This window comes from Piliocolobus tephrosceles, chromosome 21, assembly GCF_002776525.5.
Source record: "Piliocolobus tephrosceles isolate RC106 chromosome 21, ASM277652v3, whole genome shotgun sequence".
Lineage (NCBI taxonomy): Eukaryota > Metazoa > Chordata > Mammalia > Primates > Cercopithecidae > Piliocolobus > Piliocolobus tephrosceles.
The window spans coordinates 35,210,978-35,234,880 of record NC_045454.1 but is presented as its reverse complement, the minus strand read 5'-3'; the positions used below and the strand labels follow the sequence as shown (position 1 = coordinate 35,234,880).

Here is a 23,903-nt window from a genome sequence, read left to right as displayed (position 1 = left end):
CTGGCTAACACGGTGAAACCCCGTCTCTACTAAAAATACAAAAAAAAAAAAAACAAAAAAAACTAGCCAGGCGAGGTGGCGGGCGCCTGTAGTCCCAGCTACTTGGGAGGCTGAGGCAGGAGAATGGCCTAAAACCGGGGAGGCGGAGCTTGCAGTGAGCTGAGATCCGGCCACTGCACTCCAGCCCAGGCGACAGAGCAAGACTCTGTCTCAAAAAAAAAAAAAAAGAAAGAAAGAAAAGAAAAAAAAAAAAAAAAGAAAGAAAAGAGGCTGGGCATGGTGGCTCACGCCTGTAATCTCAGCACTTTGGGAGGCCGAGGCGGGCGGATCACGAGCTCAGGCGATCACAGTGAAACTCCGTCTCTACTAAAAATACAAAAAAATTAGCCGGGCGAGGTGGCGGGCGCCTGTAGTCCCAGCTACTCGGGAGGCCGAGGCAGTAGAATGGCGTGTACCCGGGAGGCGGAGCTTGCAATGAGCAGAGATCGAGCCATTGCACTCTAGCCTGGGCGACAAGAGCAAAACTCCATCTCAAAAAAACAAAAGAAAGAAAAATCCGAGCCTGTGGGGTTTCAGACCAGGCTGACGTCACTCTCTGGGGTTGGGCGGGGAGCGCGGCGCGTGTCTGACACCCATGGCTGGCTCCCTCCTGCCCTCCACAGCTGTTCATGGTGGACAACGGGGCTGATGACTGGCGCATCGCCATGACCTGCGAGCGCGTGTTCCTCATCTCACTGGAGCTGGCGGTGTGCGCCATTCACCCGGTGCCCGGCCACTACCGCTTCACGTGGACGGCGCGGCTGGCCTTCACCTACACGCCCTCGGTGGCCGAGGCCGACGTGGACGTGCTGCTGTCCATCCCCATGTTCCTGCGCCTCTACCTGCTGGGCCGGGTGATGCTACTGCACAGCAAAATCTTCACGGATGCCTCGAGCCGCAGCATCGGGGCCCTCAACAAGATCACCTTCAACACGCGCTTTGTCATGAAGACGCTCATGACCATCTGCCCCGGCACGGTGCTGCTGGTCTTCAGCATCTCCTCCTGGATCATCGCAGCCTGGACAGTGCGCGTTTGTGAGAGGTGCGACCCCGCCCCCGGAGCCCCCCCATGCCCCCGGCTTCCGTCTCCCTGGACCTCCGTGCCCATTCATGATTTCACTGACCCTGGGCTCCTCCCGACCCTGGCCATTGCTTCTGTCTCCCCGACTGCAAGACACCCATGGTGCCTCCTGTCTCCCAGTTTGTGGCTTCAGTAATCATCCTCTCTGGGGAGCTAGTCCTGTGTCCCCAGCTGCCCTCAACCAGGGAGGGACCCCAGCTCCCTCTCCCTCATCCTCCCCGCGGGGGTCTCCCAAGCCTCCTTCTCCCAGCCCCTCGGGTCCCTGGGAGGCTGACTTCTGATCTCTAGGAGGCTGACTTCTGATCTCTGGCCCCAGGGGCGCAGGCAGCAGGCACAGGGATGCCTCCCCTTCCCCTCTGTCTCCCACCTCCCACGTTTAACCAGCTTTCATTTTCCCCTCTGCCCGCTCCACCGGACTTTAGGGAAAACATGTGAGTCCCACCCTTGGCTGAGCTGTGTGCGCAGAGCAGCCGCTGCCACCGCTACCGCCATCCCCGACCCGCCAGGAATTTAAGATTAGCTGCCGCAAGGGGAGGGAGGCAGGGAGAACAGGCCGGCAGGGTGGGTCCGGGTCAGTCCCCCCATCTCGGGGGCAGGCCGCTCCACTGGGCTTCCTCCCCCAGCCTCAGGGCCCTTGTGTCCGAATGGCGGGGTTAAGGAAGGGCTTGGCTCTGGTGTTGTGTTTGGGCAGCTGACTGTTGCAAGCTCCCACGTTTCCTCCCAAGACTTAAATGGATCTGGGGTGGGCTGCGCGTGGTGATGGTGCCTGTGATCCCAGCTACTCGGGAGGCTGAGGCAGGAGAATCGCTTGAACCTGGGATGGGGAGGTTGCAGTAAGCTGAGATTGTGCCACTGAACTCCAGTCAAAAAAAAAAAAGACAAGTAAATGGGTCTGGGGTGAAGGAAAACCGGCCGCGCCTTCGGGACCTCCAAACAGGAGGGAGTCTGTTGTGAATACCCCTAGGAGGTGGTAGGCCATCAACCCGATTTACAGAGAGGGAAACTGAGACTCTGGCAGGCAAAGGGACTTGCCCCGGGGCCTGAGTCTGGCGGTCTCAGAGGCAGGAGGGGCTCCGCCAGGCCTGGGGTGTGAGGGTGCCTTATCTGGGAGAGGGTCTCCCTGCCATGCGCCTAGCTGGTGGGGGCCCCAGAGGGGTCCCTGATTGGACCCCTGCTTGCCCTCAGCACCCCATCCTCATCCCTTCACCCAGCCCCCACCTCCCATACCCCCACGGGCCCTGCCTGTGTCTGAGGCCTGGCTCTCAGGGATGAAGGGCCCAGTTTCTCTGGCTGTCAAGGCTTCCAGGGGTCTCCTTGGGCCCATGATGTTCCCCCATGCAGCTCCTACACACCCCTGATGGGTGGGGTCAGAACTAGAGTCAGGGGCATGGGGTGCCCCTCATCAGGTATCCCTGAGGTCCAAGCTGGGTCCTTGCAGGACTCTGGGGGGGTGGGGCACGGGGCAGGGCCGGCAGGCAGCCAATCCTAAATTCTGAGCCTGGCGACCATGCTTGAAGCCCCCTTGCCTGCCTAGCTCTGACCCACCCCTGCCTCCCGCATGTCCCTCAGCCCTGCTCCTGGGCGGTCCCACGGCACCCCCACCTTATTGCTCTGTCTGGATCTGGGGCTCACCCACCCACCTACTAGAGGGCCCCCCCCACCCCTCCTGCCCTCTGGGGGGTCAGGCAGCTTGGAGCTCAGATGTTTTGGTGTAAGATGGGGGGGTCAGTCAGCTGGGTGCTGTGGCTCACGCCTGTAATCCCAGCACTTTGGGAGGCCGAGGCAGGTGGATCACGAGGTCAGGAGATTGAGACCATCCTGGCTAACATGGTGAAACCCTGTCTCTACTAAAAATACAAAAAAAAAAAAAATATTAGCTGGGCGTGGCGGCAGGTGCCTGTAGTCTCAGCTACTCGGGAGGCTGAGGCAGGAGAATCGCTTGAACCCAGGAGGTGGAGGTTGCAGTGAGCCAAGATCGTGCCGCTACACTCCAGCCTGGGCGACAGACAGAGACACTGTTTCAAAAAAAAAGAAAAGAAAAGAAAAGATGGAGTCAGTCCCCGGGCCTTCACCCAACAAGCATCCTAGAAGCCCAGACTGGAGGTGCCTGGAGTGGCATTCAACCTCCGCAGGAGTGAAGACCCCAAAATGCCAATCTTTGGGGAGCCTCCATCTCCTTCCCTCTGGAGCCTCTGACTCCAGCCCTGTCCTTGGGCTCTGTCACCCCCTGTGTCTGGCACAGGCCTCCCCTGAAGATCCTGCTCTGTCCAGGGCACTTCCTCGGTGCTACCCCAGTTGACCTCTGACCTTGAGTCCCCCAGAGGCTGGCTTGGGGCTCAGATGATCTAAACCCTGCAAAGGAGTGGGTTAGCTAGAAGCCAGGTCAGAGGGGGCCCAGCCCCCAGAAAAAGGCCAAGGGGATTCGGGGACTCAGAGCTGAGCGGGAACAGATCCTAGAGCCACCCCCAGACCCAGAGAGCCAAGCCCTCGGCGCCCTGGCATGGCTACAGGCAGAAGCTCTTTGCAGCCTCTCTGGCCGAAGTCCCAAGCCCGGCTGTGACCAGGACTAAGTTCTGTCAGTTTTAAGGCCTTGGGGCCTGTCTCCCTGGGTCCCAAAATATAGCCCCAGGCCTCTCCCCAGCGCCAAAGCCGATGCCCCTCTCCTCCCAACTCCCAGGTGCAACATGGGCCTGGAGTTGGGAGACCCATGCTGTCCTCCAGTCTATGTCCTTCATATATGGGCGTCCCTTCTTGCTCCAGCCCCAGGTCGTGATCCTCCAGCCTCCCACCTCCTCCAGTCCTCCTGCCTCCTTGGGGCCTCGCTGGCTGGGGAAGTTCTTCCTGGTGTCTGACCCGAATCCTTGCCTCCACCTCCTGCCGCTTCTGGTGCTGTGGTCACCCGTCCCCCTGTCTGTGTGTGTCTGTCGTTGGGAGGGGGATGGTATGTTCATACAACCTCACCTGGGCCCCTCTCTGCCCCATCCAGGGAAGCGGCTTGGGGAGCAGGTGAAGGGAATGTGGAAGGGCTGTAGGGGAGATGGTGTGCCTGTCCTATACCCACAGGACATGGCCCCAGCGCAGCCAGGTGGACTCAGGGCCCTGCAGCCCTGGCGCTGCCCCAGGCAGTGTGATGGAGGCAGAGGGGATGGTGTAGACTGAGCCCTCCTTCTTCCCACTCTGGCTCCCCAGGTACCACGACAAGCAGGAAGTGACCAGCAACTTCCTGGGGGCCATGTGGCTGATTTCCATCACCTTCCTCTCCATCGGCTACGGCGACATGGTGCCCCACACCTACTGCGGGAAGGGCGTGTGCCTGCTCACTGGCATCATGGTAAGGGCGAGGCTCCATGTGCATGATCCTGGGAGGTCTAGCCAGCTGTCCATTCCAGCAGCCCTTGCATACCCCTCGCTGACAGGGTGCTCACCCCATCACGAGCTGTGCCTGATCAGCATCCCTCCGTCTGTCAGTCCACCCCTCCTCTGCTCTGCCCTTTTCCTCTGACATCACGTGGAAGCCACACCCACAGGCTTCCTGGGACATCTCCCTGCGGTCCTTCCAGGCCTAGATATGCAGCTCCCACCATGCCTGCCCAGTAAGAAGCTGTGGTCCACTGTGACCAGAGAGTCATTGTCACCCCTTTATTCTCTACAGCCCGATTTATTCACAGCCTTTGGATCCAGGGCAAGGGGCTTGATGCTGAGGTGCCTTAGTTTCCTTGGCTGTGATCAATGCTACTTCCTCTGCTTTGCAAGGGCTAAGTCGGTTATTTATGTGAGAATCCCAGAACTGTGAATGCCGTGGACACGCTCTAAATACCTGCTGGGGGCCGGGCGCAGTGGCTCACGCCTGGAATCCCAGCACTTTGGGAGGCCAAGGTGGGCAGATCACCTGAGGTTGGGAGTTTGAGACCAGCCTGTGACCAACATGGAGAAACCCCATCTCTACTAAAAATACAAAAGTAGCCAGGCGTGATGGCAGGCGCCTGTAATCCCAGCTACTAGGGAGGCTGAGGCATGAGAATTGCTTGAACCCAGGAGGCAGAGGTTGCAGTGAGCCGAGATCACGCCATTGCACTCCAGCCTGGACAACCACAGCAAAACTTCATCTCTTAAAAAAAAAAAAAAAGAGGGCCAGGCGCGGTGGCTCAAGCCTGTAATCCCAGCACTTTGGGAGGCCGAGACGGGTGGATCACAAGGTCAGGAGATCGAGACCATCCTGGCTAACACTGTGAAACCCTGTCTCTACTAAAAAATACAAAAAACTAGCCAGGCAAGGTGGCGGGCGCCTGTAGTCCCAGCTACTCGGGAGGCTGAGGCAGGAGAATGGCGTGAACCCGGGAGGCGGAGCTTGCAGTGAGCTGAGATCCGGCCACTGCACTCCAGCCTGGGCGACAGAGCGAGACTCCGTCTCAAAAAAAAAAAAAAGAAACTTGCTGGGCTGTGTCCTCTGCAGCCCAAACCCCCTTCCTTGGCTGACTTTCATGGTGTTCTCTGAGTCCCCAGAGTGCAAAGTTTGTCTTTCATGACTCAGTGGGCACAGGCAGCACCTCGTCTCCCCGAAGTATTCTCCAGTCTGCCGTGGGTGCCTGTAAACATCCTTTCATGATCACTGCTTTCTCTTTTCCCTGATTCAATCATCGGGGTCCCTGTCCATCCCCTCTTTCCGGAACCTTCTTTCTCTCCAGACATGTTTTATGCCCATGCCAACAAATGCTTTTCCATGTTTTACGTTATTCAATTTTATTTTTATGTTTTTATAAAGATGGGGTCTCACTATGTTGCCCAGGCTGGTCATGAACTCCTGGGCTCAAGTGATCCTCCTGCTTGGGCCTCTCAAAACTGCTGGAGTTACAGGCCTGAGCAATTGCACCTGGCCTATGTCCGACTTTTTTTCTTTTTTTTTTTTTTTATTGAGATGGAGTCTCATTCTGTTGCCCAGGCTGCAGTGTAATGGCGTGATCTCGGCTCACTGCAACCTCCACCTCCCGAGTTCAAGCCATTCTCCTCTCTCAGCTTCCTGAGTAGCTGGAATTACAGGCGCCTGCCACCAGGCTCAGCTAATTTTTGTATTTTTAGTAGAGATAGGGTTTCATCATGCTGGCCAGTCTGGTCTTGAACTCCTAACCTCAGGTAATCCACCTGCCTCGGCCTCCCAAAGTGCTGGGATTACAGGTGTGACGCCACCACGCTGTCCCCCTCTTTTTTTTTTTTTGAGATGGAGTCTCGCTCTGTCGCCCAGGCTGGAGTGCAGTGGCGTGATCTCAGCCTGGCTGAGGTTGCCTGGCTCACTGCAACCTTCCCCTCCCAGGTTTAAGCAGTTCTCCTGCCTCAGCCTCCCGAGTAGCTGGGATGACAGGCACCCGCCACCAGGCCTGGCTAATTTTTGTATTTTTAGTAGAGACGGGGTTTCACTATGTTGACCAGGCTGGTCTCGAACTCTTGACCTCAGGTGATATCCACCTCAGCCTCCCAAAGTGCTGGGATTACAGGTGCAAGCCACTGCACCTGGTCCATGTCTGGCTTTTTTTTTTTTTTTTTGAGGCGGAGTCTCGCTCTGTCGCCCAGACTGGGGTGCAGTGGCCGGATCTCAGCTCACTGCAAGCTCCGCCTCCCAGGTTTAGGCCATTCTCCTGCCTCAGCCTCCCGAGTAGCTGGGACTACAGGCGCCTGCCACCTCGCCCGGCTAGTTTTTGTATTTTTAGTAGAGATGGGGTTTCACCGTGTTAGCCAGGATGGTCTCGATCTCCTGACCTCGTGATCCACCCGTCTCGGCCTCCCAAAGTGCTGGGATTACAGGCTTGAGCCACTGCGCCCGGCCCATGTCTGGCTTTTTACTGGCAGCCCAGCATGGGTCCCTCCCTGCAGCGTCTGTGCGGTACATCGTGCTGTTGCCGAGCCTGTGTCCATTCCTTCTCCTTGCTGTCTAGTATTCTAGGTGGAGGTTTCCAGCAGGTCGCTCTGTCCGAGTTGACAGGGCTTTTCCTGAGAACAGGCTTCTAGGTGCTCTCAAAACCTTTGTCCTGGCCTGGAGACTGAGACAGGGTTTCCTCCTGGAACCTGTGCTTGTGCTCTAGGCCAACCCTGCTCAGGCTTAGGGTGTTGGCATCTAAACTTGCCCGGAGCTTGGCATACTAATGGCTCATGCCTGTAATCCCAGCACTTTGGGAGGCTGAGGCAGGTGGATCATTTGAGGCCAGGTGTCTGAGACCAGAGTGGACGACATAGTGAGACCCCATATCTCTACAAAAAAAAAAAAGGCAGGGGGAGGGGGCAGGCACAGTGGCTCACACCTGTAATCCCAGCACTGTGGGAGGCCGGGGCGGGTGGATCACCTCTCTGGAGTTCGAGACCAGCCTGAGCAACATGGTGAAAACCCCTCTCTAGTAAACACACACACACAATTAGCAGGACATGGTGGTGCGCGCTTCTAGTTCCAGCTACTCAGGAGGCTGAGGCAGGAGAATCGCTTGAACCTGGGAGGTGGAGGTTGCAGTGAGCCAAGATTGTGCCACTGCAGTCCAGCCTGGGCGACAGAGCGAGACTCCATCTCATAAAAAAAAAAAAAAAAAAAAAAAGGGGCCGGGCGCGGTGGCTCAAGCCTGTAATCCCAGCACTCTGGGAGGCCGAGACGGGTGGATCACGAGGTCAGGAGATCGAGACCATCCTGGCTAACACAGTGAAACCCCGTCTCTACTAAAAAATACAAAAAACTAGCCGGGCGAGGTGGCGGGCGCCTGTAGTCCCAGCTACTCGGGAGGCTGAGGCAGGAGAATGACGTGAAACTGGGAGGCGGAGCTTGCAGTGAGCTGAGATCCGGCCACTGCACTTCAGCCTGGGCGACACAGCGAGACTCCGTCTCAAAAGAAAAAAAAAAAAAAAAGAACTGTCCTACCTCCTGGAGTTGCTGGGGGTCGAATGAGCTAATGTGTGGGACATGGTGGGAAACAAGTAGACCTGGAGTCAGTGAGCTCTGCAGATGGAATCCACACACACTGCTGACACAGGGAATGGGGAGGCTGCAATCTGGGCAGGCTTCATGGAGGAGGAAGTGACCTCAAGACAGGACGCTGATGTGCCCCCCCCCGCCCCGCACACAGGGAGCTGGCTGTACTGCGCTCGTGGTGGCTGTGGTGGCCCGGAAGCTGGAGCTCACCAAGGCTGAGAAGCACGTGCACAACTTCATGATGGACACTCAGCTCACTAAGCGGGTGAGGACCGCGGTTCCCATGGAGGCCACCTCCTGGCCTTGTCAGCCAGTGTAGAACTTCCCGGCTTTCCTTCTGTATGTGCCGGGCACGCGCATGTGCCCGTGGGTTACCATGCAGCCCCGTGTCAAGACTGTGCTGGCTTTGGGAGGCCGAGACGGGTGGATCACGAGGTCAGGAGATCGAGACCATCCTGGCTAACACGGTGAAACCCCGTCTCTACTAAAAATACAAAAACTAGCCGGGTGCAGTGGCAGGCGCCTGTACTCCCAGCTACTCGGGAGGCTGAGGCGGGAGAATGGCGTGAACCCGGGAGGCGGAGCTTGCAGTAAGTGGAGATCGCACTACTGCACTCTAGCCTGGGCGACAGAGCGAGACTCCGTCTCAAAAAAAAAAAAAAAAAAAAAAAAATGACTGTGCTTGACTCTGCCACCACGCACCCATCTGTGAATAGTGCACAGAGAGACGTCATGGCATCTACCCTTGTGCCCAGTCATATGCACCCATGGGCATTCAGCAAGAGACTTGGGCCAGACTGCGATATGCAATTTGAGAGTTGCCTGACCCTAGCAGGTTGACTGCTCTGTACCTCAGCTTCCCCATATATAAAATGAGAGAAATAAAAACACATGCCGATACACTGAGTTAACATCTGCATCATGGCTGGGCGCAGTGGCTCACGCCTATAATCCCAGCACTTTAGGAGGCCGAGGCAGGCGGATCACTTGAGGTCAAGAGTTCGAAACCAGCCTGGCCAACATGATGAAATCCCATCTCTAGTAAAAATACAAAAATTAGCTGGGCATGATGGCAGGCGCCTGTAATCCCAGCTACTAGGGAGAGTGAGGCAGGAGAATTACTTGAACCCGGGAGGTGCAGTGAGGCAAGATGGCGCCACAGCATTCCAGCCTGGGCCACAGAGCAAGACTCTGTCTCAAAAACAACAACAACAAAAACACCATAAAAAACATTTGCATGTTTGCAGAGAAGGGGCCTGGCCCATCGTGAGTGATGCGTGTTAGGTATACACACATTGCACAGACGTTGCTGTGCAAGCATGGCCCTGCCTTATAGCCCAGGGACCCTGAGAGGCATTTCCAGAAGTTTCTAGAGGTTTCTGGAAGATTCTAGACATTTCTGGAGCCTTTTGGAATTTCGTGCCAACCCTGAGGCATGAAATTGTTCTTTTTCTGGCCTCAGGTAAAAAACGCCGCTGCTAACGTTCTCAGGGAGACGTGGCTCATCTACAAACACACCAGGCTGGTGAAGAAGCCAGACCAAGCCCGGGTTCGGAAACACCAGCGTAAGTTCCTCCAAGCCATCCATCAGTAAGTCCAGCACCTTTCCAGCTCACGTTTCTGTGTCCACATGGCGCGGAGGCAGCCCTCGCAGCTCAGTGTGGCCTCTTCACAGCTCCCTGCCAGGGATGGGTGGTCAGTTGGTTGGGGCCTGTGTCTTCTGAGCTGGGTGGATGGGAGGATCTTCAGAGGGAGGCAGATTATGGGTTCTGCTAAATCATGGACACTACTCAGTAAGTGGCAGGATGTATATTTTATTCTCTGGAATAACCAGGATGATTCTTACCCTTTAGACTTTGAAGAGATTTCCTCTTTTTGCTTTGTCTGCCAGGAAGCTCATAATTAAATCCGTGGTCTGATCCATGGGATCATGTGGGATAACTAGAAATGAATTGGGCCAGGTATGGTGACTCATGCCTGTAATCCCAGCACTTTGGGAGGCTGGAGGATCACTTGAGTCCAGGAGTTCAGCACCATCCTTGGCAATACAGGGAGACCCCATCTCTACAAAAACTAATAACTTAGCTGGGTGTGGTTGTGTGCCTCTGTGGTCCCAGCTACTCAGGAGGCTGAGGTTGGAGGATCACTTGAGTCTGCAGGGTCAAGGCTGCAGTGAGCCATGATTGTGCCACTACACTCAGCCGGGTTACAGAGTGAGACCTTGTCTCAAAAAAAAAAAAAAAAAAAAAGAGAGAAAGGAAGAAAGAAATTAAGAAATTGCTTGATTTCCTGTGTTGCTTCTTTGCCCTGAGAATTATTTAATAAAATAACTCTAAATCCTTGGCTGCTCATCGAAGTCACGAGGGGGCTTTTTAAAAATCCCAAGAGCCACATCCAACATCAATTACTTAGTAGAGTCTGGGTTGCAGCCTGGAATTACATTTAAATTCCTCAGATGGCTGCTTGGTTGGGCATGGTGGCTCACGCTTATAATCCCTGCACTTTGGGATGCCAAGGAGGGAAGACTGATTAAGGCCAAGATTTGGAAACCAGCCTGGGCGACATAGTGAGACCCCACTCTATGTAAAAATTAAAAAATAAACCTGGGCATGGTGACTTACACCTTGTAATCCCAGCACTTTGGGAGGCTGAGCCAGGAGGATCGCTTGAGGCCAGGAGTTTGCAACCAGCCTGGGCAACAAAGTGAGACCCCGTCTCTATAAAAATAAAAAAATTAGCCCAGTGTGGTGGCACGTGTCTGTGGTCCCAGCTACCCAGGAGGCTGAGGTGGGAGGGTAACTTGAGCCCAGAAGGTCAAGGTTGCAGTGAGCTGTGATTGCGCCATTGCACTCCAGCCTGGGCCACAGAGCAAGACCTTGCCTTAAAAATATATATATGGCTGGGCGCAGTGGCTCACGCCTGTAATCCCAGCACTTTGGGAAGCCAAGGCAGGTGGATCACCTGATGTCAGGAGTTCGAGACCAGCCTGGACAACATGGTGAAAGCTTGTCTCTACTAAAAATATAAAAATTAGCCCGGCATGGTGGCACACACCTGTAGTCCCAGCTACAAGTGTGTAGCTGGGAGGCAGGAGAATCGCTTGAAACCGGGAGACGGAGGTTGCAGTGAGCTGAGATTGCACCACTGCACTCCAGCCTGGGCGACAGAGTCTCAAAAACTAAAAAATAAAATATATTACAATAAGTAAATAAATAAAATTTCCTCAGGTGAGTCCAATATGCAGCCAGTCAGCAAACTTTTTCTGTAAAGGGCCAGATGGTACATCTTTCAGGTTTTATGAGCCAGAGAGTTTCTGTCCCACTCTTCAACTCTCTGCTGTTGCGGCAGGGAAGCAGTGAGGATAACCTGGTGTGGCCATGTTCCAAAGAAACCTTATTTTCCAAGACAGGCGGCCGGCTAGATTTGACCCACAGGCCATAATATGCTGACGACGATGCTGTCCACTAGAATATCATGTGAACAACATATATAATTTAAAATTTGCTAACAGCCACATTAGAAAAAAGTACAAAAGGCCGGGCACGATGGCTCATGCCTATAATCCCAGCACTTTGGGTGGCCGAGATGGGCGGATCATTTGAGTTCAGGAGTTCAAGACCTACCTGACCAACATGGTGAAACCCCATCTCTACTAAAAATACAAAAAAATTAGCCAGGCCTGGTGGCACATGCCTGTAGTCCCAGCTACTCGGGAGGCTGAGGCAGGAGAATCACATGAACCCGGGAAGCTGAGGTTGCAGTGAGCCAAGATCACGCTGAGACAGTCCCCTGGACTGGCTTAGGTACAGAAGGGATGGCCGGCGGGCACGGTGGCTCACGCCTATAATCCTTTGGGAGGCTGAGACAGGCGGATCACCTGAGGTCAGGAGTTCGACACCAGCCTGACCAACATGGTGAAACCCCATTTCTACTAAAAATGCAAAAATTAACCGGGTGTGCTGGTGAGCGCCTGTAATCCCAGCTACTCAGGAGGCTGAGCAAGGAGAATCGCTTGAACCGGGGAAGTGGAGGTTGCAGTGAGCTGAGATCTAGCTGAGATCACGCTGAGATCGCACCACTGCATTCCTGCCTAGGCGACAGAGTGAGACTATGTCTCAAAAAAAAACAAAGGGATGACCAAAAGGGGCAAGGGCATACACTAACCAACTCCCACTGTGGCCAGCTGTCCAGAGACCAGGGTCACCAGTGCCAACACCAACACCAAGTAGCAAGTGTGGGTTCAAATCCTGCCGTGGTGCGGATGGGCAGTGGCTTTACCCCTCTGAGCCTCAGTTTCCCCCTGGCAGATGGCGTGGGCATAGTTTTCTGAATGAAACACCACCTCCGGGACAGGAGAGAGGACAGGCGTGTCCCTGAGGGGCTGGCACAGAACCCTCAGAGGCTGGGCACTTCCCCAGAGCAAGGGCAGCCCCTTGGCCATCTGGGAACCCTGCGCGGGGCCCTGGGGTGGCACCCCTGGGAGTTGGGCAGGGTTGGGTACATGCCACACAACTGTGCTGAGGTTAAAATTGCCTTGTGATTTTTCTCCTGCTCTGCCCGGTCCTGCCAGGGCTCAGAAGTAAGTCTTCTCCCAGGGGCTTGGTGGGGCTGGAAAATCGGGGGTGCATGGTGGTCACAGACAGGGGCACACCCGGGGCATGCCAACCCTAGCCTCAGAGGCAGGCAGGGTTCACATCTGCTCCATGGATCGGTGCAGGCTTCACCTTGGTCTGGGATCCAACGTCCTGAGGTCCTGAGTTGGGCTGGAGACAGGACCAGCCAATGGGTGGTGTGGGCGGTGGCCAGGCTGACTCCTGGCCCTGCGGCACCTGCCGTGTGCTGGGAGGGAATAGACCACAGGGAATCGGCCTCCCAGCTCCCACCTCATCCTCTGATGCATGTCCCATAGGTGACCCCAGGTGGATGCATGAAAGTCCCTGCCCCCACTGCAGCATCCATGGGAACCTGCCCAACCCCCTCTCCCCAACTCCGTGTCCCCACAGGCTCCGGAGTGTGAAGATCGAGCAAGGGAAGCTGAACGACCAGGCTAACACGCTTACCGACCTGGCCAAGGTGAGTGAGTTGGGGCAGGGTGGGCCGGACAGGGCAGCTGGGGCCCTGGAGCAGACGGGATGGTGCTCAGCTCCTGCCGGAGGAAGGCACAAGGACCCACAGTGGCCTGAGTGCAGTGGAAGGCAGATCTCTTGAGCTCAGGAGTTTGAGACCAGCCTGGGCAACATGGTGAAACCCCGTCTCTACAAAAAAATACAAAAATTAGCCAGGCGTGGTGGCGGGCGCCTTTAATCCCAGCTACTTGGAGGCTGAAGCGGGAGAATTGCTTGAACTTGGGAGGTTGAGGCTGCAGTGAGCCAAGATGGCACCGCTGCACTCCAGCCTGGGTGACAGAGTGACACCCTGTCTCAAAAAAATGATAATAATTTGTAAAATAATAAATTTAAAAAGAGTATATAGTTAGGGGGCTAAGTGGGTGAAGAGGTATTTCCAGATGTAGACATACTACCTCAATTCAAGCTCTGAAATTGAAGAGAAAAAAATTCCTTTGCTGTGGGTATAAATTCAAATGATAGCCTTGGGAGAAAGCTTATTTGTATAGCAATTAAACATCTGTCAGGAAATTTAAATTGATTGCAAGAAAAATTGGGGCCAGGTGCCATGGATCCTGCCTGTAATCCCCGTACTTTGGGAGGCTGAAGCAGGCAGATCACTTGAGCCCAGGAGGTTGAGACCAGCCTGGGCAACATAGAGAGACCCCGTCTGTACAAAAAGAATAAAAAAATAAACTAGGCATGGTGGTGAGTGCCTGTAGTCCTAGCTATTAGGGAGGCTGAGGTGGGAGAATCACTTAAGCCCAGGAGGTCAAGGCTGCTGTGAGCTGTAATCACTCTGCTACACTCTAGCTTGGGTAACAGAGCGAGACCCTGTCTCAAAAAAAAAAAAAAAAAAAAAGCAAGAAAGAAATCAGTTTGTGTTATACATGGATCTGTGTGTTGATTCTAATATCAAATCATTTCCCACTTTTTTTTTAGCTTTATTTATTTTTTGAGACAGAGTCTTGCTCTGTCACCCAGGCTGGAGTGCAGTGGTATGATCTTGGCTCACTGCAACTTCCGCCTCCTGGGTTCAAGCAATTCTCGTGCCTCAGCCTCCAGAGTAGTTGGGACTACAGGCCTGCACCAGCACGCCCGGCTAATTTTTGTACTTTTAGTAGAGACGGGGTTTCACCATGTTGGCCAGACTGGTCTCGAACTCCTGACCTTAAGTGATCCGCCCACCTCGGCCTCCCAAAGTGTTGGGATTACAGGTGTGGGCCACCGTGCCCAGTCCATTTCCTGCTTTTTGAATTCTTCCACTGGAAGATGTGTTATTGGACTAGTTGCAATTAATCAAGTGCTTGAGATCTTTGCAACACTGATTTGAATTCCCTCCTGACCAATGACATAGTTTCAGAAAATAGCTTTTGCTTAGTGGCTACATCCCCTGATCTACCAGTCAGCCTGAGGCTAATTTCATGTTATCTTTAGAAAATGTTAAGTCCCATTTCTATTTTATTTCTTGTCCCCAGTGCATTTTGGACTCACTTCCCCCATCACTAGGAAGAGAATGCAATCTAGCTTAATATTAACCTACAATAAATTTAATTTGGAAGGGAATTTTTTTTTTTGAGACAGAGTCTTGCTCTGTGGTACAGGCTGGAGTGCAGTGGTGAAATCACAGCTCACTGCAGCCTCAACTTCCTCAGGCTCAAGCAATCCTCCCACCTCATCTTCCCAAGTAGCTGGGACTACAGGTGCACACCACCAGGTCCTGCTAATTTTTCTATTTTTTGTAGAGATGGGGTTTCACCATGTTGCCCAGGCTGGTCTCAAACTCCCGAGCTCAAGTGATCCTTCCGCCTTGGCCTCCCAAAGTGCTGGGATTACAGGCGTGAGCCACCGTGCCCAGAAAATAATCTTACAGAGAGAAAAACATATTCTAGACCCCTGAAGATATACAGTTAACTCTCGAACAACATCAGGGTTATTGGGTGCTGACCCCTTAAAAGTCAAATATTCCCATATAACTTCTTTTTTTCTTTTTTCTTTTTTTTTTTTTTTTTGAGATGGAGTCTTGCTCTGTCGCCCAGGCTGGAGTGCAGTGGCCGGATCTCAGCTCACTGCAAGCTCCACCTTCTGGGTTTACGCCATTCTCCTGCCTCAGCCTCCCGAGTAGCTAGGACTACAGGCGCCCACCACCTCACCTGGCTAGTTTTTTGTACTTTTTTTAGTAGGGACGGGGTTTCACCGTGTTAGCCAAGATGGTCTCGATCTCCTGACCTCGTGATCCACCCGTCTCGGCCTCCCAAAGTGCTAGGATTACAGGCTTGAGCCACTGCGCCCCGCCTCTTTTTATTTTTGAGACAGAGTCTCACTCTATTGCCCAGGCTGGAGTGCAGAGGTGCGATCTCAGCTCACTGCAGCCTCTACCCCCTGGGTTCAAGGTATTCTTCTGCCTCAGCCTCCTGAGTAGATAAGATTACAGGTGCATGCCACCACACCTAGCTAATTTTTTTTTTTTTTTTTGAGACAGAGTCTCACTGTGTTGCCCAGGCTGGAGTGCAGTGATGCAATCTTCGCTCACTGCAAGCTCTGCCTCCCGAGCTCAAGTCATTCTCCTACCTCAGCCTCCCGAATAGCTGGGACTACAGGCACCTGCCACCATGCCCGTCTAATTTTTTGTATTTTTGGTAGAGACAGGGTTTCACTGTGTTAGCCAGGATGGTCTCGATCTCCTGACCTCATGATCCACCCACCTCAGCCTCCCAAAGTGCTGGGATTACAGGCGTGAGCGACCGCGCCCGGCCTAAGTTTTGTATTTTTAGTAGAGATGGGGTTTCACCATGTTGGCCAGGCTGGTCTCGAACTCTTGACCTCAAGCAATCCAGCTGCCTTGGCCTTCCAAAGTGCTGGGATTACAGGCATAAGCTACTGTGCCCAGCCTCATATAACCTTTGACGCTCTCTCATCCCAAATTGAACTACTGATAGCCTACCATTGACCAAAAGCCATATTGATAAACAGTTGATTCACATGTAGTTTGAATATATATTATATACTGTATTCTTACAATAAGGTATGGTAGAGAAAGGAAAATATTAAGAAAATCAGGCCAGGTGCAGTGGCTCATGCCTGTAATCCTAGCACTTTGGGAGGCTGAGGAGGGAGGATCACTTGAGCTCAATAATTCAAGACCAGCCTGGGCAACATGGAAAAACTCCATCTCTACAAAAAAAAAAAAAAAAAAAAAAATACAAAAAGTAGCAGGAGGCTGAGGCAGGAGGATGGCTTGAGCCCGGGGGTCAAGGCTGCAGTGAGCTGTGATTGCACCACCGCACTCCAGCCTGGGAGATAGAGCAAGACTCTGTATCCAAAAAATAAAGTTTTATGGCTGGGTGTGGTGGCTCATCCCTATAATCCCAGCACTTTGGGAGGCTGAGGCGGGCGGATCACCTGAGGTCAGGAGTTCGAGGCCAGCCTGGCCAACATGGTGAAACTCTGTCTCCACTAAAAATACAAAAATTAGCCGGGCATGGTAGCGGGCGCCTGTAATCTCAGCTACTCAGGAGGCTGAGGCAGGAGAATCGCTTGAACCCAGGAGGCGGAGGTTGCAGTGAGCCAAGATCATGCCTCTGCACTCCAGCCTAGACGACAAGAACGAGACTCCGTCTCAAAAATAAAAATAAAAATTTTAAACCTCAGAAAAGGCTAAAAAGAACCACACGAAGGCTGGACGCTGCTCTGGCCTCCAGGTGTCACCCTCTGGCTCTGGGGACTGTGGTGCCTGAGAGAGGCCAAGGTGAGGTCAGTGGTGCTAGGAGGGGCGTCCCCCATGAGATGTTTGCACTCGGAGCAGGGTCTGCCTTGCAGTGATGGAGGGAAAAGGGTAGGGGGCACAGTGGGGGAAGCTGGGAGGAAGAGGCTGGGGGTGAGAGGACAGAGGAGCTGGGGTGGGCACCTCTCTGTCCTGTCTTCCTTCCACCACTGCCTCCATCCTCCCATGGAGGCCCCCGCCGCCAGGTGGCAAACCGGTGTCCTCACCCAGCTGCGCTCAGAGCCGTGGAGTGATGTTCTAGTGCCACCTGGTGGCCAGAGTAGCATCTGCACCCAGGGCCGTTCCTGTCTGGCCGGCCTCCCCTGCCCACAGTGGGACAGCGCCAGAAGCAGGCAGTGGAGGTGATGGGGACGCCCCACTGGCTGCTGTAACAGTAATTGTGGCTGTTGTGTTCCCAGTCTGTGATTGTGTCAGATTCTCAGGGCAGTCACCTTACTCATCAGACCCCCGTCCCCTCCCCAGCCTAATGGGAGGGGTGGCAGTTCACGACCCAACGGGGCTCCCCCTCCTCTTCCTCCTCGGCGGCCATGTCCCCAAGCTCCTGCTGTTCCCCAGCCTGGAGAAACATCAGCCCAAAACACCCCCCAGGTCTGTGCGTACCACTTGAGCACCGCCTCTGGCTGTGTGTGCCCTGTGGCCACTGGACCCCCCCAGGGCAGCTCTGGCCATGTGCCCCCCCCCCCCCCCCCAAGACCTCATTAGGCCTTTCCCAGGCCTGCCAGCCCTGAGCTTGGCTTTCTTTTCTTTTTTTTTTTTTTTTGTTTTTGAGACAGAATTTCTTTCTTGTCACTCAGGCTCACTGCAGCCTCCACCTCCTGGGTTAAAGCGATTCTCCTACCTCAGCCTCCCGAGTAGCTGGGAGTACAGGCGCCCACCACCACAGCCTGGCTAAATTTTGTATTTTTAGTAGAGACAGGGTTTCACCATGTTGACCAAACTGGTCTCAAACTCCTGACCTCAGGCGATTCGCCCGCCTCGGCCTCCCAATGTGCTGGGATTACAGGCGTGAGCCATCACGCCCAGCTGAGCTTGGCATTTAAGACCTGTCTTTTAGGCTGGGCGCCTCCCGGGAAGAGGAGGTTGTAGTGAGCCAAGATTGGGCCACTGCACTCCAGCGTGGGTGACAGAGGGAGACTCTGTCTCAAAGAAAAAAAAAAAAAGGAAAAGACCAGTCTCTTCCCTCATCCACTCTCTAATCCTTCCCTGGGCCCAGCAAGGGACCTCTGGGGCTGGGGGTGTCCTCCCAGCCACCCCTCACGTGGGCCCCATTAGCAGCTGCCACCCACCTGGAGCATGTGAGCTGTCCCTCTGTGTCATTGTCGTGGTATCGTCCTTCTCTCTCTCACTCAGCGGCACCTCTCTCCTGCCCCTCTCTGTCTCCGGCAGACCCAGAGCGTCATGTATGACCTTGTATCCGAGTTGCACGCTCAGCACGAGGAGCTGGAGGCCCGTCTGGCCACCCTGGAAAGCCGCCTGGATGCGCTGGGTACCTCTCTGCAGGCCCTGCCCGGCCTCATCGCCCAAGCCATACGCCCGCCCCCACCGCCCCTGCCTCCCCGGCCCGGCCCCGGCCCCCAAGACCAGGCAGCCCGGAGCTCCCCCTGCCGGTGGACGCCCGTGGCCCCCTCGGACTGCGGGTGACGGCCCTGCCCGCCACCAGACCCCTAAATCTTGGCCATCGTGTGGCCGCCACCTCCGGGAAGCCTTGTACAGTGGCGCCTCTTGGAGTTCAAGAAGCCGACGCTGAGTCAGGCTGAGTGGACTGAGGCCTGCCCTGCCCAGACTGCCCGGGCAGAGGGCAAGGCTGGACCATGGGTGAGGGCAGGGGAGCCCGGAGCTTCCTCTGGTCACCTGGTCCCCCGACTCTCCCCAGGTCCCCGGCGGGCATGGAGCAGCCCCGGGAGGGGTCCGTGCTGGTTCTGAATAAAGCAGGACCCGCCTCGTGGCTGCCTGTGTGCGTGGCTGGGAGGCACTGGTGATGTCCCAGGAGGTAGAACCCCAGCCCCGGGTACCAAGATAAATATGGGAATCAAAAAACCTGTTCCCATCACTGGCCTAGCCTAGAACCCTAGCCTCCAAGCCCCCTCTCCCTCTGGGCTGAAGCTCAGTGAAGGACAACTCTAGGGACACCTGTGCCAGCGCCACCTGGCGCTGATAATGCGATCCCTCAGAGGGCGTGGCCCAGCCCTGGCCAGAAGCATCTCCCCCCTTCAACCAACCGCGCTGATGGACACCCACTGTGTGCCCGGCCCCAGCAGAGGCCATGGGGGAGGTGACCTGGGTGAGGAAGGTCTTTTGGGTTTTTGTGAGATGTGTATTGAGTACCTGCTGCCTCAGAGAATGTGATGATGCCAATACCACACTGATCCCTCATCAGAGCTTGATCACGGTGGAATGAGGGGAAACTGAGGCCCAGAGAGGTGAATCTACCTGCCTGGGACCACACAGCGAGGAGGGATGGTGCCAGATTCGAACTGGAAATCCCCTAGGCCAAAGTAAAGAACCAGACTGGCTGGGTGAGGCGGCTCACGCCTGTAATACCAGCACTTTGGGAGGATAAGGCGGACGGATCACCTAAAGTCAGTTCAAGACCAGCCTGGGCAACATGGTGAAACCCTGTCTCTACTAAAAATATAAAAATTAGCTGGGCGTGGTGGTGCACACCTGTAATCCCAGCTACTCGGGAGGCTGAGGCAGGAGAATCGCTTGAACCCGGGAGGTGGAGGTTGCAGTGAGAAAAAAAAAAGAACCTGGACTTGGTGGAAGGGACTCCATGGAGGAGCCATGGGGACGGCAGGAGGAGGGGGTATTTGGTGACATCCAGGGGTCAGAGAGACCCTTCAGGAGAGGGTTCCAGACACAAGTAGAATCAGAAAGGTCCCTGGAGGACGTGGGCTTGGGTGCTGGGAGCAGCAGGCACTTACTTGGCAGATGCTGAGCCCTGGGTGGGACAGGGAGGCCTGGCTCCTGGGGAGACCATGCTGTGCCCAGCCGAGGAGCCCCAGGTCCTGGCAGCCTCTGATAAGGCCATCCATTGCCTGGCTCAGCGAGATAACTAGGCCGTTGCTGGTGCATGAATGACCAGCTTGGGCCCAAGCACAGGAAGGGTATGAGGAGTGCTGGTCAGACCAGGGTTCGAGTCCTGACTCTGCCACTGCTGGGTGAATGTGGGCAGTGGCTGCCCCTCTGGGGCCTCCATTGTTTCATCTGTAAAATGAGGGTGACAGTCTATTTAACCAGAACTCCCTAAAAAGGGCCAGGCAACTGGTAGGTGCTCAATAAATGCTCCTTCCCGCCTGAGGGATCACATCGGAGTCTTTGGCAGGACTCATCCTTTATACCCTGTTGTCTGGCTGGGGAAACTAAGGCCTGAGAAGGAAGGGGGCTGTCTTTCAGGGTGAGAACCCAGGGTTCAGTTAAGGAACATCCGTGGGTGTACCTTCCGAGCCCAGTGGTGGCTCCCAGGTCTGATGGCAGAGGCACAGTCAACCCATAGTAGTTTAAAAAAAAAAGAAAAACACCAAAGCCATAAAGTTATGAACAGGCCGGGCGTGGTGACTCAGCCTGTAATCCCAGTACTTTGGGAGGCTGAGGTGGGAGGATCAGTTGAGGTTAGGAGTTGGAGACCAGCTGGCCAACATGGTGAAACCCCGTCTTTACTAAAAACACAAAAATTAGCTGGGTGTGATGGTACACACCTGTCATCCCAGGTACTCGGGAGGCTGAGGCAGGAGAATTGCTTGAACCAGGGAGGTGGAGATTGCGGTGAGCCGGGATCAGGCTACTGCACCCCAGCCTGGGCCACAGAGAAAGACTGTCACAAAAAAAAAAAAAAAAAAAGAGAAAAGTAAACAAGGCAAGAAAAAAGGAAGGAAGGAAAAAGAAAAAGAAAGGAGAGAAAAGACAGAAAGAAAGAAAAAAGAAAAAGAAAGAAAAGAGAGAAAGAAAAAGAAAAAGTAAACAAGGCCAGAGGTGGCAAGGGGACTCTGAGGAAATGGCATTTGGGCCTGGGCGGGATGGGTGGGAGAACGGATCTGGCAGCGGAACAGCGCAGTGCGGAGGCGAAGAGGGCTACTCGAGGTGGATTTTGTTTGGGGGACAGCCATGAAGTGACAGTGACGGGGAGACTGAGGCGGTGCCGGGTTCGGGGCGGGGGCGAATTAGACCATAGGGCTGAGCTCTGCGGCCGCCTCGGTGCCTCCCCAGCCACCTCCGCCCCTGCCTGCCTCTGATTCAACAGCACCCACCCTACAAAAACAGGGCCCGCCCAGCTCCGAGGATGGCAAAGTTAACAGCGCGGGCACGCGGGCGGCCCGTCCCCGGCGGCCCGCGCGCGTCACAAGGGCGGATGCAGAGGACCAGGAAGTTCGCCGACGACGCGCCCGCCCTGGGACACCGGCGCCGGCCCAGGTTCGCCGGGGGGCCCCGGAGGAAGCTCAGGGGGACTCGACGGGGGAGCGCGCAGACCCCGGGGATCTGCAGGCGCGCCCCGGCCGTGCGCCTCCTCGCCGCGTGTCCAGGCCGTGTCCCCCGCCGCGCGCCATGCGCCCTGGGGGCGTGCGCAGCTTCGCGCTGGAGCTGGCGCGGGGCCCGGGCGGCGCCTACCGCGGCGGGGAGCGGCTGTGCGGCCGGGTGCTGCTGGAGGCGGCGGCGCCGCTGCGAGTGCGAGCGCTCGAGGTGAAGGCGCGCGGCGGGGCGGCCACCCACTGGCTGGAGGGTCGCAGCGTGGGTGTCAACGCCTTATCCAGCGACTACGCGGCCGCCGAGACCTACCTGCGGCGTCGGCAGCTGCTGCTCCGAGGTGAGACACTCGTCGCGCCGCCCCCACAGCAGCCGGGACCTCCTCGGCCGGGACCCTCTTCGGGGCCGGAAGCCTCTCAACTTAGAACCTCTGCGGTCGGGTGATCCTTTTCAAGGAGCGGGAACCCCCTTCCCGGGGTCCTGACCCTCCCACAGGTCAGGAGTTCAAGACTAGCCTGGGCGACATGGCGACACCCCATGTCTCCAAAAACTACAAAAATTAGCCAGGCTTAGTGGCGCGCGCCTGGAGTCCCAGCTACAGGCTGAAGTGGGAAGATCGCTTGAGCCTGGGAGGTAGAGGTTGTAATGGGCTGAGATCGCACCACTGCACTCCAGCCTGGACACCCACCCGCCCTGGTCAGGACCCCCACTAACCGGGAACGTCTACCCAGGGTCTGGGCGTTCCCTTCTCTGGAGTCAGATGCCCTCAACTTAGAGGCTGTGCGGTGGGGAGACCCCTTTCAAAGCAGGGGGACCCTCCTATTAGAGTTCAGGGAACCCCTGGGAAGTGGAGTGGGAGATCTCCCTGGTGGACCCCAGGGTCCCCTTTGATCCCAGGCCTGGAGTCCCCGATTCTCAAAGAAGACCCCCAACTCGTGTTACCCAGGGCCCCACCTCAGTTTACCCCACAGGGTCTGCAGCGCTGAGTTCTTCCCTGGGGTAGGGTTGGGGGTCTAGTGGTATTTCCCGGTGAGGAGGTGGACACGCATCCCAGAGGGGAAGAGATGAAGTGGGGTCACATTCTCCTGGGAGTCTGGGTCTTGGGCAGGTCTCTACTCTTCCCCAACCTCAGTCTTTCCCGCACCCCAAGCGTCCCTGGGATACATAGCTGGTCACCAGTGAGCCAGGGGCCACAGAAGGAGGCAGTCCATACCCTCACACCCTACTGTGTGGCTATGGGAGGGCATCATCCTCTCTGGGCTGCCCTGGCTATTCCTCCGGGCCAAGCCAGACCTCACCATATCCGTCTGTAAAATGGGCCAGGAGGGAGGCAGACCAGATTCCCGACAGCCCCACTTTTTCCCAGCGCTGTGGGCAGTAGAAGCTTTGGGCAAGCAAGAGCCACAGGTGCGGGGGACCCTTCCCTCCCCAGCAGTGGAAACATAGGAGCAAGTGCGGTGGGGCGGGGCAGGAAGGAGCCTAGGAGGCACTTCCCTTTCCTGGCAACTCGGAGAACTATTTGGGGCCGCTTTCACCTGAAGGACACTCAACGGCGACTTCCTTAAAACACTGCAGAGGCAGCCTGGTGTGGTGGCTGGTGCCTGTAATCCCGGCACTTTGGGAGGCCGAGGAGGGCAGATCACCTGAGGTCAGGAGTTCGAGACTGGCCGTCTCGAACTGGCCAACATGGTGAAACTTTGTCTCCATTAAAAATACAAAAATTAGCTGGGCGTGTTGGTGGGATCCTGTAATCCCAGCTACTAAGAAGAATTGTCTGAACCCGGCAGGTGGGCAGAGGTTGCAGTGAGCTGAGTTGGCACCACTACACTCCAGCCTCCGTGACAGAGCAAAACTCTGTCTCAAAAACAAAAAAACAAAAAACACTGGAGATGCGAGCCTGGTGGGCCTGCCTGCCTGTGGTTCTAGCTACTACAGAGGCTGAAGCAGAACGATCGCTTGAGCCCAGAAGTTCGAGGCCAGCCTGGGCAACATAGCGAGACCTCCCACCCCCCACCCCATTTTTGTTTCTGTTTGTTTTTGTTTTTGAGACAGGGTCTTACTCTGTTGCTCAGGCTGGAGTGCAGTGCCGCGATCTTGGGTCACTGCAACCTCTGCCTCCTGGGTTCAAGTGATTCTACAACCTCAGCCTCCTGAGTAGCTGTGACTACAGGTACCCGCCACCACACCCGGCTAACTTTTATTTGTTTGTTGGTTTGTTTGTTTCTTTTTTTGAGACAGAGTCTCACTGTCACCCAGGCTGGAGTGCATTGGTGCTGGCGCAATCTCGGCTCACTGCAACCTCTGCCTCCTGGGTTCCAGTGATTCTCCTGCCTCAGCCTCCTGAGTAGCTAGGATTATAGGTGCCCGCCAACATGCTGGCTAATTTTTGTATTTTTGGTAGAGACGGGTTTCACCATGTTGGCCAGGCTGATCACGAACTCCTGACCTCAGGTGATCCACACACCTTGGCCTTCCACAGTGCTTGGCTTA

The 23,903-nt window shown here is 55.4% G+C and overlaps 2 protein-coding genes across 2 annotated transcripts in view; both read left to right on the top strand.

Annotated features, from left to right (window-relative positions):
- KCNN1 (potassium calcium-activated channel subfamily N member 1) overlaps positions 1-19,469 on the top strand; it is a 49,234-nt gene extending 29,765 nt beyond the window's left edge. Inside the window, exons 4-9 of the mRNA XM_023229753.2 lie at positions 663-1,081; positions 4,310-4,451; positions 8,218-8,328; positions 9,526-9,653; positions 13,067-13,136; positions 18,339-19,469. Coding sequence (XP_023085521.1) covers positions 663-1,081; positions 4,310-4,451; positions 8,218-8,328; positions 9,526-9,653; positions 13,067-13,136; positions 18,339-18,593 — 1,125 coding nt within the window. The 3' untranslated portion in view covers positions 18,594-19,469. The remainder of the gene's footprint in view (positions 1-662; positions 1,082-4,309; positions 4,452-8,217; positions 8,329-9,525; positions 9,654-13,066; positions 13,137-18,338) is intronic.
- A 1,781-nt stretch (positions 19,470-21,250) lies between these two features.
- ARRDC2 (arrestin domain containing 2) overlaps positions 21,251-23,903 on the top strand; it is an 11,753-nt gene continuing 9,100 nt past the window's right edge. The window contains exon 1 of the mRNA XM_023229684.3: positions 21,251-21,753. Within this exon, the coding sequence (XP_023085452.1) occupies positions 21,495-21,753 (259 nt within the window). The 5' untranslated portion in view covers positions 21,251-21,494. The remainder of the gene's footprint in view (positions 21,754-23,903) is intronic.